Source organism: Saimiri boliviensis, chromosome 12, assembly GCF_048565385.1.
Source record: "Saimiri boliviensis isolate mSaiBol1 chromosome 12, mSaiBol1.pri, whole genome shotgun sequence".
In the NCBI taxonomy this organism is placed as follows: domain Eukaryota; kingdom Metazoa; phylum Chordata; class Mammalia; order Primates; family Cebidae; genus Saimiri; species Saimiri boliviensis.
Window position 1 is genome coordinate 41,530,214 of NC_133460.1, and position 20,470 is coordinate 41,550,683.

The window sequence follows — 20,470 nt, forward strand, 5'->3', positions numbered from 1 at the left end:
GTCTAATAACAGCAAATCTGCTAAGGAGCATTAGAAAGAGGAGCAGCGCCCCGGAATCTCTGCAGGAAATGTTCTTTATATTAGACATATACAAGTAGGTCCTGTCAGATGCACAGCGAAGCTCGCTAGCCCTCCTGTCCTCCAAAAATCTCATCAGACAATATCCCTAGACAGGGGCGGTTAGAGAGAGAGAAATCACATCTTCACACACTTTTTAGGGTGCTTTTTATTTTTACAGATCTTCCTATGTGTTTTTTACCCTGATCCATCCTCTTCCCGCCGAGATCGTATGGCGCCTTTCTCTCGATTATGAATTTGATCAATCCATATTTGGAAGGAAACCCACATAGTTTTTTCAGAAGCTGAAAATTGAGTTGTTATAGAAATATTAGGACATATTTTCAATCATTTCGGTGCCCGAAGGGAGGCAAGAGCTCAGTTTTATATTGAGACATTACGCCGGCTGGAGGCAGATAATGCGTTTCCCTGCCAGGACCTGATGCAATCCATTCAAGCCAACAAGTTTGGAGAGAATGTTGAGTTCAATCAATTCAGAACGTCGAGATGGAGCCCAACTCACTCCAGGTATTTCGCTCTCCTCCGCTCCTCCGATCCCGGCACCCCCCGGCACCCCCCAACCCCCCAGCTCACCCACACCTCTGCACCCACCCACACCCCCCACAAACTTTTCACCAAACTTTTACCCTCTGCATCTTCCCAAATCATTTTTATTGTTTAAAAAAATCCCTGCACTGATCATACATACATAATGTAATTTTACCGCCTCAGATGGGGAGGTGGGGAGAAGTGGCGGTGGGGGGCCCTGAGTTTTTTTTTTTTTAAGGGAGGCAGAAAATTTGTGGGTGCTATTATTTTTCCACCCAGCGTTGTATCTGTTGGATCGTCTGTATTAAGAGAGTGGATGTCTGTGTGTAAATGTGTCTGGGAATAGATGTTTGTGCTCTGATGGCTACATTATTTATTTGGTGTTTTTTCCCCCCTGCAGTGGGTCGGCTCACCGTGTGGCTTGCACGGACCTTACATTTTCTACAAGGCTTTTCAATTCCACCTTGAAGGCAAACCAAGAATTTTGTCCCTTGGCGACTTTTTCTTTGTAAGATGTACGCCAAAGGATCCGATTTGCATAGCGGAGCTCCAGCTGTTGTGGGAAGAGAGGACCAGCCGGCAACTTTTATCCAGCTCTAAACTTTATTTCCTCCCAGAAGACACTCCCCAGGGCAGAAATAGCGACCATGGCGAGGTGGTAAACCTGTCTGTCCCTCTCTTCTTTCTTTATTATTTTTCCCCCTAGTAATGCTTATTACAGGGCAAGCTTGAAAATACTGTATTCACTTCTGCAGGCGAGCAGGATCGACTCCTTTTTTAAAGGGGTAGCGCCACTAGCTGGGGCTCGAGTATTTTACCATTGTCAGAGTTTGGCTGTCAGCTTTACAAAGAGGATCCAACTGCTGATTTTAGTCAAGATCAAATAACTTGTTCGAGAAGGGTTTTGTTCAAGGATTGTGTGTGTGTGTGTGTGTGTGTGTGTGTGTGTGTGTGTTCATTTGCTCTCCTGCTATTGCCTCTTGAACATCACATGCTTTTCTATATTTTTTGCGTTTTGAAAATTTACCTTCGTGTCTCGCTCGGTCGTGTCTGGGTGGATTTCTTTCGGTGGGTTTCGATATTGTTCTCTCTTTTTTTTAAAGTAAGTATTTGATATGTTTAAGAGGGCGGAAATTACGAAATGGAGGCAGAATGAGATCAAAAGCTATTGAGTTGGCAAAGACGTGTTGAATAAAGTGATAAATGACAGGTACTGGAATAATACATTCAAATAACTTGCAGATCTGCCCGGGCGGATTTCAAAGCGGTAGTGTAACAGGCACAAACACGTTAAGCATTAACAACTATCTCTAGCCCACTCCCCCTCCCCGCGGACAAGCCATTTGATGTTCTAGTTTGCAATTACTCCACGCAAAGTGGACGTCTTCCTGCGCGATCTTTGGGGGTGTGTGGGACGGGGGCGGGGGAGGGGAGGGCAGAGGGGTGTGTGCTCGCCCACTGGCCCTGCGGGTCCGGCGTTCTCCGTGCCCAGACGGCGCTCCCGGGGAGGGCGGGGAGGGACAGAGCCTCCCCGGCACGTTTCTGGGCGGCCGCGGGGGCGCTCGCCGCGCTCCCGGGAGGACGCCGGAGGTGAGCCCGCTGTCACCGGGCGCCGGGGCGGCCGCCTCCCTTCGGCTGTGTCATTTCATGTGTGACCGCAGTTCTGCGGGCTCCCCTCGTCAGCTGACCGACCTCAGCGCCGTGGTACCTACCGGGGGGAACTATTTTGGGGCGTCTGTGCCCACGGCGCAGCGGGGAGGGAGGGCGCACGGCCGCCTGGCGAGGCTTTGTGTTGCCAGAGCGAGAGCAGGGCAATCAAACAGACTTTTGAGGGCAGCTAGTGCTGTGCCAGGCTCTCGAGCTTTCGAGGTAGGTGTAAGGATCTAAGGATCTTTTTGTTAAATGAATGGTTTCCCGTTTAACTCATCCCGGGGCTCGGAGCTGCCAGTCCTTCCAGAATTCCTTGGTCTGATGGAGTTGACAGTACTTTTGGCATCGCCTGTTCACTCCCTCTCCCCAGGATCGAATTACCCGTCAGTGGTCTACGCCGGTTAATTACTGGACTTCGTCGAAACGTTCGCCCTCGAATCTGCCTTTTCGGAAATAAGCCCCTCCCACCTCCCCGCTCACCTCTCCCCTCCGCCCTCCCCCGGCAGCTTTGCTTTTTAAATGTTCATATTTCCCGACGTCCGCCTGCAATTTTAAAAAGGTGTTGTTTGGAAATACTGTGAAAAATCCTGCAACCTACCAACAGGTTGAGCTCTTTCCCCCTCCCAAGGTCTGTTTCGGCCCCCTCCCCCGAGCCAACTTTCCTGCGCAGCTGTCTTCCTCCGCCTCCCCCGCCTGATTTCTTATTATTTGCTTTTCAAATTTATTACTTCAACATGGCCTGTGATCTGGAAAAGGGAAGGATTAAATATCCAGAGAAGAACTAGTGCCTAACAGACATCTGACTAAGTCCAGGAGGAAATTATTCAGTGTTTTATGGGATATTTTGTGGTCACTCCTTTTTTTGTTGTTGTTGTTGTTGTTGTTGTTGTTTTTTTGGCTGGGCCAGAGGGGGGTGTTGGGGGGGGCGGGACTGAAATTGGGATATTTTTTAAAGACCCCCAAGTTGACCCCACTTGGCCCAGTTTTAATTTCTGTTGGTGTAATTAAACGGTGAATTCTGATTTAAGAATAAAGGCTGTATTTGCCAAACGTTGCGTCTGAGAGAAGTGTTGACAGTGAATAGATATATTTTTAAATACACGATTTCTTTTTTATTGTTCATTATGGGGAATTGAAAGGGAACCATTGTAATTCTCTGTGCGTTTGTCACTGCTATATGAGCCATACCTGAGAAAATTAATCTTGCCATTTAAAAGTAAACTCTAGGGGGTTTGTGGAGGGAGATGGCTCTATTTATAATCCTCAGCTGCATATACATCGTCTAATATTATGCATGATTTGTTTTTTAATGCTAACACGGCTGGTAATTAGCTGTATGATTATACTTGTATATTTCATTAGGACTTTGGCTGATGTCATTGTGAATTATTCAGCCATATTAAAACAATTTTCAATTGAGATAATGACACGCCTCAAAATTATGCAAATGCAGGCTGCATTGTGCAAAATAATTATGACAAATGTAAAGCAGGTAGAAAGTTTCCCAATGCAGATCGGTTTTCCACCCTGGTGATGTCATTTCCCCACTGGCCTAAGTTAGTCATTCATTAGCAGAATAGCAGCAGCAGTCTCCTGGAGGAGAGCTTTACAGAAACCAGCATTTACTGCCGGCACCTAGAGGGGGCAACAGGGCCCTCTCATTAACAAATTTGCTTTGTTTTCACTTACTCCATTAACTTGTTTATATACATTTAAATGATTTTTATTATTGATTTTAAATAGTTTTGAATGATACATTTGCCATTTGCAATACATAACTGAAAGAGAAAGATTTCTTGGTGATATGCACTGTTACTTGGAGAAAATGTTCAGCACATTTAATCAGCCAGTACAGTTTATTTTAAGTAATCAAATGGAGGTTAATAATTTCTTGATTGAGCTGACATCAGCATCCATTTCCAAAGGACAGTCAGGACTCAGTATGCTTTTTTTGGTTTAAGAGAATCATTCTGCCTTTTTATGATTTCTTGAAATGTAAAGACGTCAGTTCTAAAAGCAGAAAAATGATCATTGTGCAAGATTAGAAATAGCGTCCCTGTGTGGTTTGCTGTGATTTGAAGACGGTTTTTTTTGTTTTTGTTTTTGTTTTCGGGAATATTTTTTCTTTATTTTTATAATTATTGTTGGAGGCTGGGTAAGGCAGGACTTTGTACACCCATTTGACAGATGGGGATATAGACTTGGAAAGGTTATGTGATTTGTCAAAGGTCACCAGGCTAGAACCCAGGCCTCCTTGAACTTCGAGATTCTCTTTTGTCCCCAGTGAAACCTACCCTTGAAAGCAGAGCTTGAACACATCATATTACATTCTAGCAGTAAACACTAATGTGGACAGTCCCTCAGACATTTTAGAATTGTAACTACTTAATCAGCTTTGCCAAAGGCCACCAGATGTCTAGGTAGCAAAACCATCCTTATCCTATAAAGTTCAGCTAATTCTAATCAGTGATATATAATGATAACAGTTATATTTTAATAGTTATTAATAATCATTAACAATTTACTATTCATTTTAATAATGATGGTGTTGATTTATATACTTATATACACCGATGCCTTCATATGTAATATTTCCAGTGTTGGCAACTGGAGTTTAGGAAAAGCATTCAAGAAAAGTCGCATTTTGATTCTGCAACTTGCTATTTGCTTAATCTTGAACAACCATAAGTACTTGGAGCCTCAGTTTCTTCAGCTGCAAAATGGGAACAAAGGAGGGATGACTAGAGATTGCTGATGAAGATCAAAAGGATGTATAGACAAAATAACTTTATATACTGTAAAGTGCTTAAATTAAAAAATTATGATTATAGTGACCTTTGCTCTTAATCTTCTTAATTTATAAATAAAAATAATAATAAATTTTATGTCCCTGTGGAGGTTTGTGGACCTAAAAATGATACTGTCTTAAATTACCATGAAAATGAATAGCAGGGCCATGTGCAAGGAGTTAAGTGTCTTTAGTGATTACTTACAATTGCCACATTCAGCCAGTAGCTCTTCAGAGGAGGAAAATGGCAAAGTAGCCGGCTAATTGGTTCTGTTACTGGATAACTTCTGATTACATTCATTTTCAAATTGCCAAGTGCTTAATCTATTGGCAATATACCCTCTTAATATGGTTGGATATGCGAGCTTGGATTTCAGCCTGACCAGCCATCACTGGGATTTTACAAGAATCCCAGCTGTGGTTGGTCACTTCCAATGGTGAATGTGGATGGCTGAGCTAACGATGTCCAGGTGTCAAGATCAAGCATACCTGGATAGTACAGATTCTAACATGCATTCGGGATATCTAAAAGTGGTTTGGTTATCACCAGCCTCACTACTGAGTTAAAAAAAAATGGTAAAAATGCACATTCTGGGACCCCTGTTGAAATCTACTCAATTAGAATCTCTGGAGTTGGGCCTAGGAGTCTGAATTTTAAATATTTTAACAGTCTCAGTCTAGCTGTGTGATCTTGGACAAGTTCTAAACCCTCTGTGCCTCAGTTTTCTCATCTGTGAAGTGGAAATACAGTCCTTATTTCCTAGGATTATTTTAAGGATTATATAAGTTAATATATATAAAATGCGTATACCCAAGGTTGACACATAGTAGATACTTCAATAATGGTTGACTGTTGTTATTATCGTTAATATATTAGCATGGTTCTCACTGAAGTTTGAAACCACTACCATACAGCTTGCTGAAGAAGGCTTTCTGTGTTAGGGAATGGCACCTAGGTTACTTTGCCAGGACATGTGGGCATCCAAGTCCTACCAAATCAGGCTACCTTTCATCTCTATGTTGACTTTATCTGTGTCACCAAAATATAAAGTGTCTTAAGGATATACATTGCATTGCAGAAGTAAACTTTCAACTGGATCAGCAGGATTCTTCCCCCCCCCCCAAAAGATTACCTGATTTAATCATATCTGGAGTTAGACACGTTCTGGAATCTAGAAGGTGCTGGATTGGCCTTTCTTCTTTTTGTATGGCTCCTCAGTCTTGGACTATAGCCAAAAGGTAATTTTTCAGATATTTCTGAGACCACGCTGGCCTTAGGCAATTGCTTTAACTTTTTTAAACCTCAGTTTCTTCCTCTGTAAAATGGATTTAATGATCTCTACTGTGCTGGAAGAATCAGAGATAATAATGAAAAGGGTCCGGAATCTAGCACAGTACCTACACATGAGAGTTTAATGAATAATGATTGCACTTATAACAGTTATTGTTTATTTTTAGTAATCATCTTAAGCTAAAAAAAGGAATTAACCTTTACTCTCTAGCAAGCAGGCCTTTTTGAACAAAGATATGAATGTAAAGAATTACATGGAGAGAGATTACTGGACTGTGACAAGGGTCAGCCAAATAAGGACTGAAGGCCAAATCTGGCCCACTGCCTGTTTTTGTGAATAAAGTTTTATTGGAATGTGGCCATGCTAATTTGTTTATGAATTGTTTATGGCTGCTTTTAGGCTCCAACAGCAGTTGAGTTGTTTTGACAGTTACCAGATCGCTGGCAAAGTGGAAATATTTATTATCTGGCTTTCTACAGAAAAAGTTTGCTGACCTCTGGCCTATGTGGTTGATCTGAAATAAGGTAGATGATTGTGTACCTGTTTTTCTTCCTTGCTTGAGTGTTGACCAAGAACTAGTAATATCAGAAATATAAGAATCTTAAGTAAAAAGAAATTGAACATTAATAATATTAACTGTTACATATCCAATCCAATTTCAACATTGATTCTAGGACATTAAAATTTGAGAATGAGTAAAATAAATTATATTTTGTATGATTAAGATTGAAACTCCAGCCAATATTAGTATTGCCTATCTTGAGTTAATCAAAAACTACTTGTAAAGTCCCGTGTACTCAGTACTCTGCTAGTACTGAGATGGATGGACAATGATTTGTGATGTGACCCTTTTTCTGAATAAACTTATCAGTCTTGATAAGGAGATGAGATCTACCCATCTAAAAATATAAAAGCAATATGAGACACAACACATCAGTAAATTGTGCTGATAATACATGTAATAAATAGGCGTTCAAAGGAAGGCTCCCAACCATCATGTCTTTTGGAAAAAGATTTTATTAATTTTCTCAGATGTTGATTGAAGACCTACTGTGTGCTGGCACTTGGATACAAGAGATGAGGAAGAATGACCTCTGCCCTCAAGGAGTTCCCAGACTGCCTTTGTAGATGGAGAGTGGTCACAGAAAAGCCATCAGACTCTTTCCATCTGAGTTCCTTAGTTTAAGTTGAGATGAACTGAGATCACTATTTATTTGTAGCCCTTCTTAAACTTTCTGGAAATTAGAAAGTACTGTCTTCATCTTTGAATTCTTACTCTCTGGATGCGTATTTGTAGAGCACCCACTATGTGCCAGATCCTATTCTAGGCCTTGGGGATACAGCATGAACAAGACAGACAAAAATCCTATTCCCAGGGAGCTTATAGTCCAGTAGTTGACTGTGACCTCTTGTGCATTTTACACCTTGTGCCTTATAATTATCTGTGTTCTTTTCCTTTACCTGTCACCTGACCCTACGCCTCCCACCACAGTGCCATTCTCAGGAGCAGAGAGGTTGTGCCTTATTCACCTTTGGGTCCTCCACAATATTCGTTGCTATTCAGTGAGTATTTTTTGAGTGACTGAACCACATAATTAAAACACCTTCTTACACAGTCTTACCTTCTTTAAGCTTTACCCAGTTTCTTTCTGACAGAGGACCAGTGACCGGTCATCCACACGTAGACCAGATCCAGGACTCCGTCTCACACTTCTTTCTCTTCCAAAGTCTGTAGTCATTTTGCACTGTAGAATGTGAAAACATGGGAAGTGATTTTTTTCTTAGGAGCACTCACCAAAGAAATGAGCAAATATGTAGGACTGAATGATCAGGCTGGAGCCAGCATCTCTTACCTTATTGGGTACTTTTCCAGTCTTCAGCAGTCAATCTATAAAAAGTCAGGGCTTTGGGCTGGCAACTTATGAAAAGCCTAAACTTCAGGAAAGAAGAGTCACTCCTCACCTGGTGTTGGTTGGCAGTCCACCCAAGCCAGCATGTTTTTCAGGCTGATGGTCTTAACTAGGCCACATGTTTGATAGTGCCTCAAAATTGTAAGCAATTAAAACCTCTCTTAACAATTAGACCGTCAGGCACACACTAGGAAAATGTTCTTTTTATGAAATACAAGAGTCCATACATGTAAATACTTCATTATTAATTATTAATAAAGCATACCATTGTTCATAGTGGCATCTAGTGATATATGACTCAAGCTCATTTATCAAAGTCTAGTTTTAACCAATATCCAGAATATAATTGCTTGAATCAAATGCATTCACTTGTCATTTTTTTTTATAGCCAGTGTAGTTGGATATGTGCCATCTCCTACTCAGAATAATATTGTAGCTAGTGATTACCCGTTGCCTTGGCTTTTAAGGAAATTTAAAACAAATTTATTGATTGTTGGCTTAAGGATTCATTCGCCTCTCAGAGATGTGGTCATGGATTCCTTCATTTCTTGAAGAAGCTACACTCGCACAAATCCAAGGGTGGATTTTGCTGGCCACACTGTGTTTCTTCACTGACTTGCTGGAGATGAGAGCCTTGGCCTTAACCCTCCAGAGTATGTCCCTCATGCCCTGGACTGTGAGCATCAGTATCGACAACACGTTTCAAACACACAGATGATGATGATTATTGAAAGGGTGCTTTAGAATCATGCTAATGGCATCAATCTCTTGCATACACTTGCATAAATTAATTCTTTTAAAATCAGATGCACTGTTAGCAGTGTTAAAGATGGATATTTGACATTTATCACGCAGTCTAGGATGGGTGGTTTAATTATGTGAATTTTCTGTAGGATCTTTGTGACTGTATAAATAGACACACAGTGGCGTGTGTCCTTGGCATATGACCACCAAGCTCACAGTCACATCTCCATTCCTGTGGCCCAGTAAGAACTCCAGACTGCAGAGGCCACATGTTGCTAGTCAGTATTGTGACCCCATAAACATCTTTTTCCCCACCTTTCTTGTCTTATAGCTCCAAGCACACCCGGGCTCTGAAACACCCCCTCCACCCTGTAGTTGAGTTCCAAGCCTGATCAGTGGCATAAAACATTAAACTCTTGTCTTTGAGAATAATGGGCTTTGCTTTCTACACCCTCAAGCATGTTGAGCTACTGTGCAAGCTGGAAAATAAAAATGTTCTAATTGTGTCTTTTAAATAAGCATAGGAGTGAATTAATTAGACCATATTTTGTCTTTAGTTGCTTAGTTACACAATAGTATTCCTGAGCACGAGTAAGATAAATTGGCTCTTTTTGTGCTGCTTGTCCTTTAATCATAATTACTGTATTGCTTGGGAGAGTAAAGCATACATAGATTTTGAATTTTTTATTAATAGTCAAAAATATGCATATGATATATAAAGTATATGCTGTTCAACCTGTTTTATATGTGGGAAGAAGTTTTATTGTGGTGGTAACATTTGCATTAGTTGCTCAGAGATGTAGTTCTGGGAAATACATAATTGAAATGTTTTTGAATTGCTTTTTCTGGCCTTTTCAATCTTATTCAAAATAATAGTGCCTCCAGTCCTGGAGCAGTCATTCTCATTTGATTTAACATCTTTCTTTGCACTGCACACACGGCACCCAGTTTTAACCCTGCAGAGCCTAGATGAAGTTCCATGATTCATAGGCCATACATTATGCCTTAGGTTTTTTGTCTTGTGCTTTCGGGGCTTGGGGGGCAGGGGCAGAAGGGTGCCTTTGTCCTGCCCTCATTACTCCAGGGCCCTTTGCTCTTGGCTCACGTCCATGCTTCTTGGGGAAGGTTCTAGGGTTAGGGGTGTAAGATTTTCTTTTAGCATGGGCTGGACAACAGTCTGCGCTTGCCTTCTGGGGCCTTGCAACACAGGATGTTGCTATTGGAACTTGGGCTTCTAGCCCCCTACCCCAACCCCCCACCCAGGAGGGCAGCAAGAGTTAGACAGCTTGACATAGTTATTGAACAATGAGAGAGTCTGGCTTATGACCCAGGATATTGCTTGGTAAATGTATGTGAAAATTGACTCCATTGTTCTATTGTATTTGAAAAGCAAGTAAATTATTTACAGATATTTGCTAATTAAAGCACATGTTGTTTCACAAGCACGAAAAGAACACAGTACAACTGAGACAAAGAACTAAGTGCAAATAATTTAAACTCACTATTACTGTGTATTCTTCTTAAAAGAGGAATATGTTTTTAAAATATGTATATTATATGATGTTGGTCAAAGGTACAAACTTTAAGTTATAATATATTCATCTTATTTATGCATTCATCTTCTATCTGGAGATCTCATGTACCGCACAGTGACTATAGTTAATAGTACTATATCATATGTGTGAAATTTGCCTACGGAGTAGATCTTAAGTGTTGATCATCATACCAGAGAAAGGTAACTGTGTGAGGTGATGAATGTTAATTAACTTGATTGTGGTCATCTTCATGATGTATATGTACATCAAATCATCACATTGTATACCTTAAATATATACAATCATCATGTTGTATACTTAAATGTACACTATTTTGTGAGTCAATTATACTTCAATACAGCTGGAGAAAATAAAAATGTATATATGCATGTATATAATTATGTGTGAATGTATATATATATGTTGTATATATATACATACACACACACAGATAACTTGTCCCGTTATCTCTGTATACGTTACACATACATATATATGGGTTTTTTTAACCCCTACAAGGGAAGGCTCCCATGCTACAGAGATAACAGGCCACGTTACCATCCAGTTGCTTGTCACTAGTCTTGCCCTAAGTTCTCTTGTGGAAAATGAGATGGAAACAGTTTTGACATACAGTTTTCCCTTTGCTTCAATTTTTGCTTGCCATTATCTAGTTTGAGCTCAGCTCAGAGTAGCACTAGAAATAAGGCACATTAGCTGGATACAGTACCAGAGAATAAAAATGTTCTCACCCATTCCCTTGTCCTGAGACTTTCCTGAATGTGATAGGCTTAGGTCTCATTGTCTTTCTTCTGTGACTATGAAACTTTGGCAGTGTTCTGGTTGGAAATTTGCATTATGGAAAAGACGCTGGTTAGACAAGGCAAAGGGCAGACCAGTGAAGGTCAGATGCAGAACAGGTCATTGATAATGTTCTCAGAGACCTTTTCCTGGCTGGAACTTTGGTGTATCCATTGGTAAAGTTGGTCCCTCTGGCTCTGCCATCTGCCAACATGTTTGATTTTAGGCTTAAAAGTAGCTTAAAGTCCCTTGGTATTGTTGATAAGGATGGTCAAGAAGAATTGCCATGATTATTTAAGAGAAAGGCTCATTTCTAATTTGCCATGGACATTTTAGTAGACTCACAGGATAACAAGATAAAAGAGACTGAGGAGAACAAACCCAGCCCTCTTACTTTAATAGATGCAGTACCTAAGGCCCAGAAAAGTCTTGGGCATATCCTAGAACCAGTGAGTGACAGAAGTGGAACCAGGATTCAGTGTTCTCAGGCACCACAGTCTGCTGTTTGGGGAAGGGGCTGCTCTCTTGAGGTCATGCCCTGAGGAGAGTAGGCAAGTGCTTCCCATGGGTGTGCTCCTGGTAGGTCATTCCAGTGTCCTGTCTCATACCAGTAGATGGTGCCATGGAGGACATTACTTTTTTTTTTTTTTTTTTTTTTTTTGCCACACAGTCTTGCTCTGTCACCCGGGCTGGAGTGCAGTGGTGCAATCTCGGCTCACTGCAACTTCTGCCTCCTGGGTTCAAGCAATTCTCTTGCCTCAGCCTCCTGAGTAGCTGGGACTACAGGCACACACCGCCATGCCTGGCTAATTTTTTGTATTTTTAAAAAATAAAGATAGGGTTTCACCGTGTTGCCCAGGCTGGTCATCATGAACTCCTGAGTTCAGGCAATCCGCCTGCCTCAACCTCCCAAAGTGCTGGGATTACAGACGTGAGCCCCTGTGCCCAGCTGGGGATATCACTTTTATAAAACAACCCATGGAGAGTATGGACTTTATTGTAATGAAAGGATACTTACCAGAGAGTCAGCTATTACACAGAAGCCAGGACTGATATTCAGGTTCCCGGACTGGACATCACCTTCATTTCCATACTTTTTCCTGAAAGCAAGAGGGCCCTCTAATGGGATGCTATTTATATTGGCTGAAGAAAAGCTTTGCCAAAAGGTGGCAATGTTGGTAACAAATGGATTGGTACTTCTGCCAATATCTGATACTCATGGATGGTTTCATCATTCAGAAGCGTGTATCTACTATGTAACTACTCTGAGTCAGTCTCTGTGCCGGGGATATAATAGTGAACAGTGAGTGACTAGTACACAAAGATTTCTATCCTCAGAGAGCACATTTACTCTCCTATAGTAAGAAGAAGGAACTTGCTGAATTTGTCCCACATGAAGGGAAAACCATCTCCATACATTTTAGTTTTAGAACCATAACGCTTCCCTCTAGAATGCTTTCTCTTCTCTATGTATTCACAGCCCAGAGAAAATGCCCCACCTTCTCTTTCCCAAAACCATCTGAAACACTTTCACCTCCACTGTTTTCTTTTGTTGTTGTTGTTGTTTTTGTTTTGAGACAAAGTCTCGCTCTGTTGCCCAGGCTGAAGTGCAGTGGCGCAATCTCACTGCAGCCTCCACCTCCCGGGTTCTAGTGACTCTCCTGCCTCAGCCTCCTCAGTAGCTGGGACTACAGGCACTCACCACCACACCCGGCTAATTTTTATGTTTTTAGTAGAGATTGGGTTTCGCCATGTTGGCCAGGATAGTCTTGATATCTTGACCTTGTGATCTACCTGCCTCGGCCTCTCAAAGTGCTGGGTTTACAGGCCTGAGCCACCGTGCCCGGCCACCCACAGTGTTTTCAGTGAAGACAGAGTCACAGCATTTTCCATTTATTCAGTAACCTCTTACGTGTCAGGCATTGCAAATTCATTAACATATAAATTAAATACAAATAAACTATCTCATTTAATTCTCATGGATAGTCTATAATGCCGGTAGTATTTTTGACATTTTCACACTTTGTGGATGATGCAGCTGAGGCCAACAGAAGTTAAAGAAACTTGCCCAAGGTCACACATAGGTGAGACTCAAAGTCAGGATTGAAACCCATGTTAATCACCAGTGCTGCCAAGACCAGTGGGTGACCTTTGTTTCTCATTGTAACTTTAGAATATATTGAGAACTCTCAACATCAGCACTGGGACTTTCAGCATATACTGACCTGTTCTTTTAGTCTTCGTGAAAGCTTCTTTCCTGCTCTATAGGGACTTTCACAGTTGACTGATACCCAGGTAAGAGGAATACCCTACACGTGGGTAACACACTTTCAAAGGGCCACATAGCGCCTCTCTCACATCTCACAGGAGAGGAGTCTCAGAATCAGTACCTCCAGCGTGCTTTTGTGTGCAGCCCACACTGGGCACCGGAGAGAAAGAGTTGGAAAACCAGGCAGATCCTGCCCGCATGGAGCTTACCATCAGGCAGTGTCACATATTAATCTGTCAGGACTTGGTTTTACTATTATTTTTATTAATATTCTTTTAAATGAGGGGTTGGCATTTTCTTTTTTTTTTTTTTTTTTTTTTTTTTTTTGAGGCAGAGTTTTGCTCTTGTTACCCAGGCTGGAGTGCAATGGCGCGATCTCGGCTCACCGCAACCTCCGCCTCCTGGGTTCAGGCAATTCTCCTGCCTCAGCCTCCTGAGTAGCTGGGATTACAGGCATGCGCCACCATGCCCAGCTCATTTTTTGGATTTTTAGTAGAAACGGGGTTTCACCATGTTGACCAGGATGGTCGGGGTTGGCATTTTCTGTAAGGGCCAGAGAGTAAATGTTTTAAGGTCTGTATGGTCGTCTCTGCTGCAACCTAGTAAATAACCTATCACAAACAAAGGGGGGATTTTGTGATATGGTAAGGGTAATGAAGGGAAAATACAAGTTCCTATGCCAGGGGTACATGATTTTGTCGGAAAGATCTCAGGAGGCATTTTAAGAGAAATGTCATTTGAGTTGAGGTCTAAAGGGATCTAGGGGTGAAGATTGGGAAGTTTCTAGGGAAGGTGTAGAGGTGAGAACAGCCTCCCTGCAAGATGGCTTCTGGGCTGGGCTTGGCCTTGGTGAATCCAGGATCCAGGTTAGAGATGCCCATTGATGCCCACTGGAGGCACCTATTGGTCTAGTATCATCTAGACACCTGGGGTGCGCATTTAGAGCTAATGTACGTCATTTGTCTGTGGAGAGGGTTGAAAACAGGGCAAGCTAAGGCAAACTAAGGCCCATGGAGCCAAGTCTGGTCTACTACCTGTCTTGTTTGTTTGTTTGAGACAGAGTCTCACTCTGTCACCCAGGCTGGAGTGCAATGGTGTGAACTCAGCTCACTGCCACCTCTTCCTCCCAGGTTCAAGTGATTCTCCTGCCTCAGTCTCCAGAGTAGCTAGGATTACAGGCGCCCCCCCCCAACACATCTGGCTCATTTTTGTATTTTTAGTAGAGATAAAGTTTCACCATGTTGGTCAGGCTGGTCTTGAACTCCTGACACCAAGCAATCCATCCACTTCGGCCTCCCAAAGTCCTGGGGTTACAGGCATGAGCCATCATGCCCGGCCCTGTTTATTTGTTTTTGAGATGGTGTCTCTCTCTGTCACAGAGGCTGGAGTGTAATGGCATGATCTCACCTCACTGCAACCTCTGTTGCCCAGGTTCAAGCGATTCTTGTGCCTCAGCCTCCTGAGTAGCTGGGATTACAGGCAGGTACCACCATGCTCACCTAATTTTTGTATTTTTTTGGTAGAGATGGGGTTTTGCCATGTTGACCAGGCTGAACTACCTGTTTTTGTATATAAAGTTTTATTGGCACAGAGCCATGCCCAGTTGTTTACAAATGGTCTCTGGCAGCTTTTACACTATAGTGGCAGAGTTGGATAGTTGCAGCAGAGACTACCACACAGACCTTAAAACATTTACTATCTGGCCCTTATAGAAAATGCCAACCCTTCATTTAAAATAATATTAATAAAAATGATAGTAAAACTAAGTCCTGACAGATTAATATGTGACATTTTATTTACTCCTCATAACAATAATACTGGGCCAGGCATGATGGCTCACGCCTGTAATCCCAGCACTTTGGGAGGCCAAGTCGGGCCAATCTTCTGAGTTCAGGAGTTCGAGACCAGCCTGGACAACATGGTGAAACCCCATTTCTACTAAAACAAAATACAAAAATTAGCTGGGCGTGGTGGTGTGCGGCTGTAATCCCAGTCACTCAGAAGGCTGAGGTAGGAGAATCCCTTGAACCTGGGAGGTGGAGGTTGCAATAAGCTGAGGTCACGCCACTGCACTCCAGCCTGGGCAACAAGAGTGAAACTCCGTCTCAAAAAAAGAGAGAAAGAGAGAGAGAGAGAGAGAAAGAAGGAGTGCAGTAGCCCATGCCTATAATCCCAGTACTTTGGGAGACCAAGGCAGGTGGATCCTGAGGTCAGAAGTTCAAGACCAACCTGGACAACATAGTGAAACCTTGTCTCTACTAAAAATACAAAAATTTGCTGTAATCCCAGCTACTTGGGAGGCTGAGGCAGGAGAACTGCTTGAACCAGGACCCGGGAAGCAGAGGCTGCAGTCAGCCAAGATTGCACCACTGCACTCCAGCCTGGGCTACAGAGCAAGACTCTATCTCAAAAAAAAAAAAAAGAAAAAGAACAATAATACTCTGAGGTAGATTCCAATGTCATCTCCATTTTGCAGGAGGGTAATCTGAAAAGTTACGTAATTTGAGTTTTCAAATTCACTCACTTGGTAAATGACAAAGACTGAATGGGAACTCAAGGTGTCTTGATTCCAGAATGCAGATGGCAGAAACGTTGTGCTGTCCTAGAGAAAACGGGAAGTATCAGAAAAGGGTGGTAGAGTTAGCTGAGGTTTTACTCTGTAAAGTAAAACTGCACAAGAGCTGTAACCATCTTTCAAGGTCCCATTCAAAAGCCGCCTCCTCTTTGAGGTCTTCCATTGACCATCTAGGAACAAAGAAGCCACAGAGGCACAGGCGTAAGTGCCCCTGGGTCAGGCGGATAAGATCAGTGAGTGACTGAGCCAGGTCTGAGGGACACTATGATGTTCGGGGGAACTGGGGAGTACACGGCTGGATCGAGGCATGCCTTTGAAATGTTCCTTTTGAGCCAGGTGCCATGGCACATGCCTGTAATCCCAGCTACTTGGGAGGCTAAGCGGGAAGGATCACTTGAGCCCAGCAGTTCAGGGTGAACCATGATCGCACCACTGTACTCCAGCATGGGCAAGAGAGTAAGACCCTGTTTCTAGTTAAAAATAATATTAATAATAATTAATTAATTAATTTTTAAAAATGTTCTTCAGTTTCTACCTAGCATTGCTGGGCGGGAATGCCACTCTGAGATATTGCCAGATCTTTTCATTTTTCAAGAGAAGCCAAAAACCTAGTTTTTCTTGTTATTTTAATTGACCATTCAATCCATTTTTGTTTGTTGGTTTGTTTTGTTCTGGAGACAAGAGTCTCACTCTGTCGCCCAGGCTGGAGTGCAATGGTGCAATCTCGGCTCATTGCAACCTCCCCCTCCCGGGTTCAAGCGACTCTCCCTGCCTCAGCCTCCCAAGTAGCTAGGATTACAGGCACATGCCGCCATGCCTGGCTAATTTTTGTGTTGTCAGTAGAGATGGTGTTTTGCTATGTTGGTCAGGCTGGTCTTGAACTCCTGACCTCAGATGATCTGCCTGCTTCAACCTCCCGAAGTGCTAGGATTTCAGGTGTGAGCCACCACGCCTGGCCCAATCCAATTTTTAAAACACTCTGTATGGGCTAAACAAAATGTGTCTTCTGTCCAGATGTGGCCCACAGGCTGCCACCTTGCCATCTTTAGAGCAAAGCTTTGGACTGTTACAGTTTTTAAAACTTTCTCATATTTGGCCCATTTTCATCATTAAAGCAAAAAAACCTGTTGGTCCTAAAGGGGCCATTAAAAACGGGGTGGGGACAGCCAGGTGGATCAAGCCAGGGCTCTGGAGTCAGAGGGATGGCAGGAAGAGATGTGTAAGAAGGAGAGCTGCTTGGCTCTGCCCGGGGGCCTACATTTAGGCTTGAGGAGGGAGGCAGGGACCAGCTGTGGGAAGAAGCGCATGTGTGTGAAGGTGACCTGCAGCCATCCTGGAAGGTGTCCTGGAGAAGCTGCCCTTGAAAACACCTAGGGAGGATGAGACTGAGAGATGGCGAAATCCTAGGCAGAGCAAAGCCATAGGCAAATAGGAAGGAAGGACATAACAATACCGGATATGGTGTGGATTTAGTAAGACAGCAGCGGTCCAGTGGGAAATAAGCTAGACTGAGGCCAGACCTTAGGGAGTCTAGCGTGTCATGTGGAGTGGAATCTGAAGGCAATGCTGCTGAATAAATTCACACGTGTGTTTTCTCTTTCTAGTTAGAATATAAACCCTTAGACTTGAAGACTGGTAGAATGAAGCATGAATATTTACTCTGCCAGTTAGTAGCTGTGTGTCATCTTGGACAACTTGCTTAATCTCTCTCTGGCATCTCAGTTTCTTGTCTGTGAAATGAGTTGATCTTGCTGGGCTAAGAATGTCAAGTGAGATGCGTATGGGCAGAGAGCACAAAACCATGACCTGGCTCATCCCAGGTCTGTAGCAGATGTTGGTTATCGACGATGCCCTTCCTGGTCAGGGACCACATCCTACCTTTTGAAGCCTAAGTACTAGATTGTTAATAACTCCTTAATAACTAATTTATGGGTTGAGGTATTCGACTATTATTTGAAAAACAGGAACTAAGGATATCATGTTAAACAGAGTTAAGCTTCCTGGTTTTTCATTTATCCCAAAGGACTTCTCTTGTGTTTAGGTTCAACATTTTTTATCTATGTCTGTGATTTCTAGTCACTGTGAAGGAGACATGTCCAAATCCATGCTATTCTGTTCCATTTAGATGTTAAAGGTACATTAGGGGCCGGGCACAGTGGCCCATACCTGTAATCCTAGCATTTTGGGAGGCCAAGGTGGGCGGATCACTTGAGGTCAGGAGTTTGTGACCAGCCTGGCCAACATGATGAAACTCCATCTCTACTAAAAATACAAAAATTAGCTGGGCATGGTGGCGTGTACCTGTAATCCTAGCTACTCAGGAGGCTGAGGCAGGAGAATCTCTTGAACCTGTGAGGTGGAGGTTTCAGTGAGCCAAGGTCATGCCACTTTACTGCAACTCCAGCCTGGGTGACAGAGCCACACTCTGTCTCAAAAAAAAGAAAAAGGTACATTAGGGGACATCTCTTCCATTGGCCACAACAAAATTCACTGTGATAGGAGGATGACGAGGTCAAGAGACAAAACTGGCTTTCCAGGTGTTTGATCTCAGTGCCCCACCCTCCACCCCGCCCTTTCATGGTACAACCATCAGGAAACCTGGTGTTGATCTGCGAAATGTGTGAAACACTGAATTCATTTTAAAGAAACCCACTGTTCCTCCATTTTTAAAAAGTTTCCTGTAGGCTGGGCATGGTGGCTCATGCCTGTAATCCCAGCACTTTGGGAGGCCGAGGCTGGTGGATCATGAGGTCAGAAGTTCCAGACCAGCTTGGCCAGCATGGTGAAACCCCATCTCTACTAAAAATACCAAAAAATACCTGGGTCTGTAATCCCAGTTACTCGGGAGGCTGGGGCAGGAGAATTGCTTGAACTGGGGAGGCGGAAGTTGCAGTGAGCCAAGATCACGTCAATGCACTCCAGCCTGGGTGACAGAGCGAGACTGTCTCAAAAAAAAAAAAAAAAAAAAAAGTTTCCTCACACCCCTAACTTGAAAATTTGCTTGACCCCTTAGTCCCCTTCCTCCCCACCATCTTCCTTGTTTGGGGGTGGTCGTGGTAGGGGGCGTATTCCAGTCCATCTCTTTGAAAGATGCAAAAAGTATCAGCCAGAGCATGTAAAGGGAAAGTTCCAGCCAGAATGGTTGGGGAATCTCAGAAGAAGGATCTTCCAAATAGAGATGGCCTGCTGGACCATTAAATCCTTTTGCTTTGGGTTAATACCACAGTGTATATCCGATGACTAAAATTCAGATGGAAACGCTGCTGTACTACTCAGTCTCCTCACCAAGTGATTCCACAATATATGGGTTATAAATACAGAAAAAATACTTGAATTCGGTATTTAAGTGAAATAATCTGTTCCATTCTGTTTCTTGTGAATATTCTCCGTAATAGTCTAATTGTGTTCTGTGCTCCTGGGGGTTGAGTGTGTGTTTAGCAACAATGCATTGGTTGTAAAATATGCATCCCCAACTATCTGGGCAGGCAAGAAAGAGGGTTCTAGTAAAAAGGCCGAAGATTTTTTTTTAATGCAGATTGTATAAATCACATAAATGGTGGTGCTTTAAAAATTATCGACGAGCTCTGTGTTTGCTTTTATTTCTTTGCATTAATGGTCGTGTTTCTCACTCCACATTTTTGATGTTACTAGATCAGTAATTCAATAGACAGCCAAGCAGGTGTTCAAATCACTCCTGACCCCCAGAATTCCTTAGATGACCCCTCGAGGCAGCGGAGTGAAAACATTCTCAGCATGTCAGAATATTGAGATATTTCAGTTGCCTTAATTTGTTTTCGCGTTAATCGTTACAGGCTTTTTTATGTTCCTTTTTATTTTCTACTTAAGCAAAGAAGAATCTTGCTTCAATCTTGGCTTTGAGGATTGGGGGACTGGAAGACAGGGACTGCAGATTGTACTTACAGTTAATACAGTTCTAACTGGTCAGCTGTGCCAGCTGGTTTTCTAACTGGTTTTTAAAAGATGAATCTTCTTTTTTATTCATTTAATTTTTTTTTTGAGATGGAGTTCTGCTCTTGTTGCCCAGGCTGGAGTACAATGGCGCAATCTTGGCTCACTGCAACCTCTGCCTCCCAGGTTCAAGCGATTCTCCTGCCTCAGCCTCCTGAGTAGCTGGGATTACAGGCACATACCACCAAGCCTGGCTAATTGTTTTTGTATTTTTAGTAGAGACAGGATTTCACCATGTTGGCCAGGCTGGTCTTGAACCCTGACCTCAGGTGATCTACCTGTCTCAGCCTCCCAAATAAAGGTGAATCTTAAATGAGTAGAAGGGAAAAAAGGA

The 20,470-nt window shown here is 42.7% G+C and overlaps 1 protein-coding gene across 3 annotated transcripts in view; it reads left to right on the plus strand.

Annotated features, from left to right (window-relative positions):
• Nucleotides 1-500: 500 nt before the first annotated feature.
• Nucleotides 501-20,470, plus strand: part of ARID5B (AT-rich interaction domain 5B) — a 196,643-nt gene continuing 176,673 nt past the window's right edge. For 2 of the 3 annotated variants that reach the window (XM_003928693.4, XM_074382283.1), the window contains exons 1-2: nucleotides 501-585; nucleotides 1,007-1,261. In XM_003928693.4, coding sequence (XP_003928742.3) covers nucleotides 565-585; nucleotides 1,007-1,261 — 276 coding nt within the window. In that variant the 5' untranslated portion in view covers nucleotides 501-564. Of the gene's footprint in view, nucleotides 586-1,006; nucleotides 1,262-2,150; nucleotides 2,476-20,470 lie in introns of those variants that run through there. The other variant, XM_074382282.1, reaches the window with a different exon arrangement.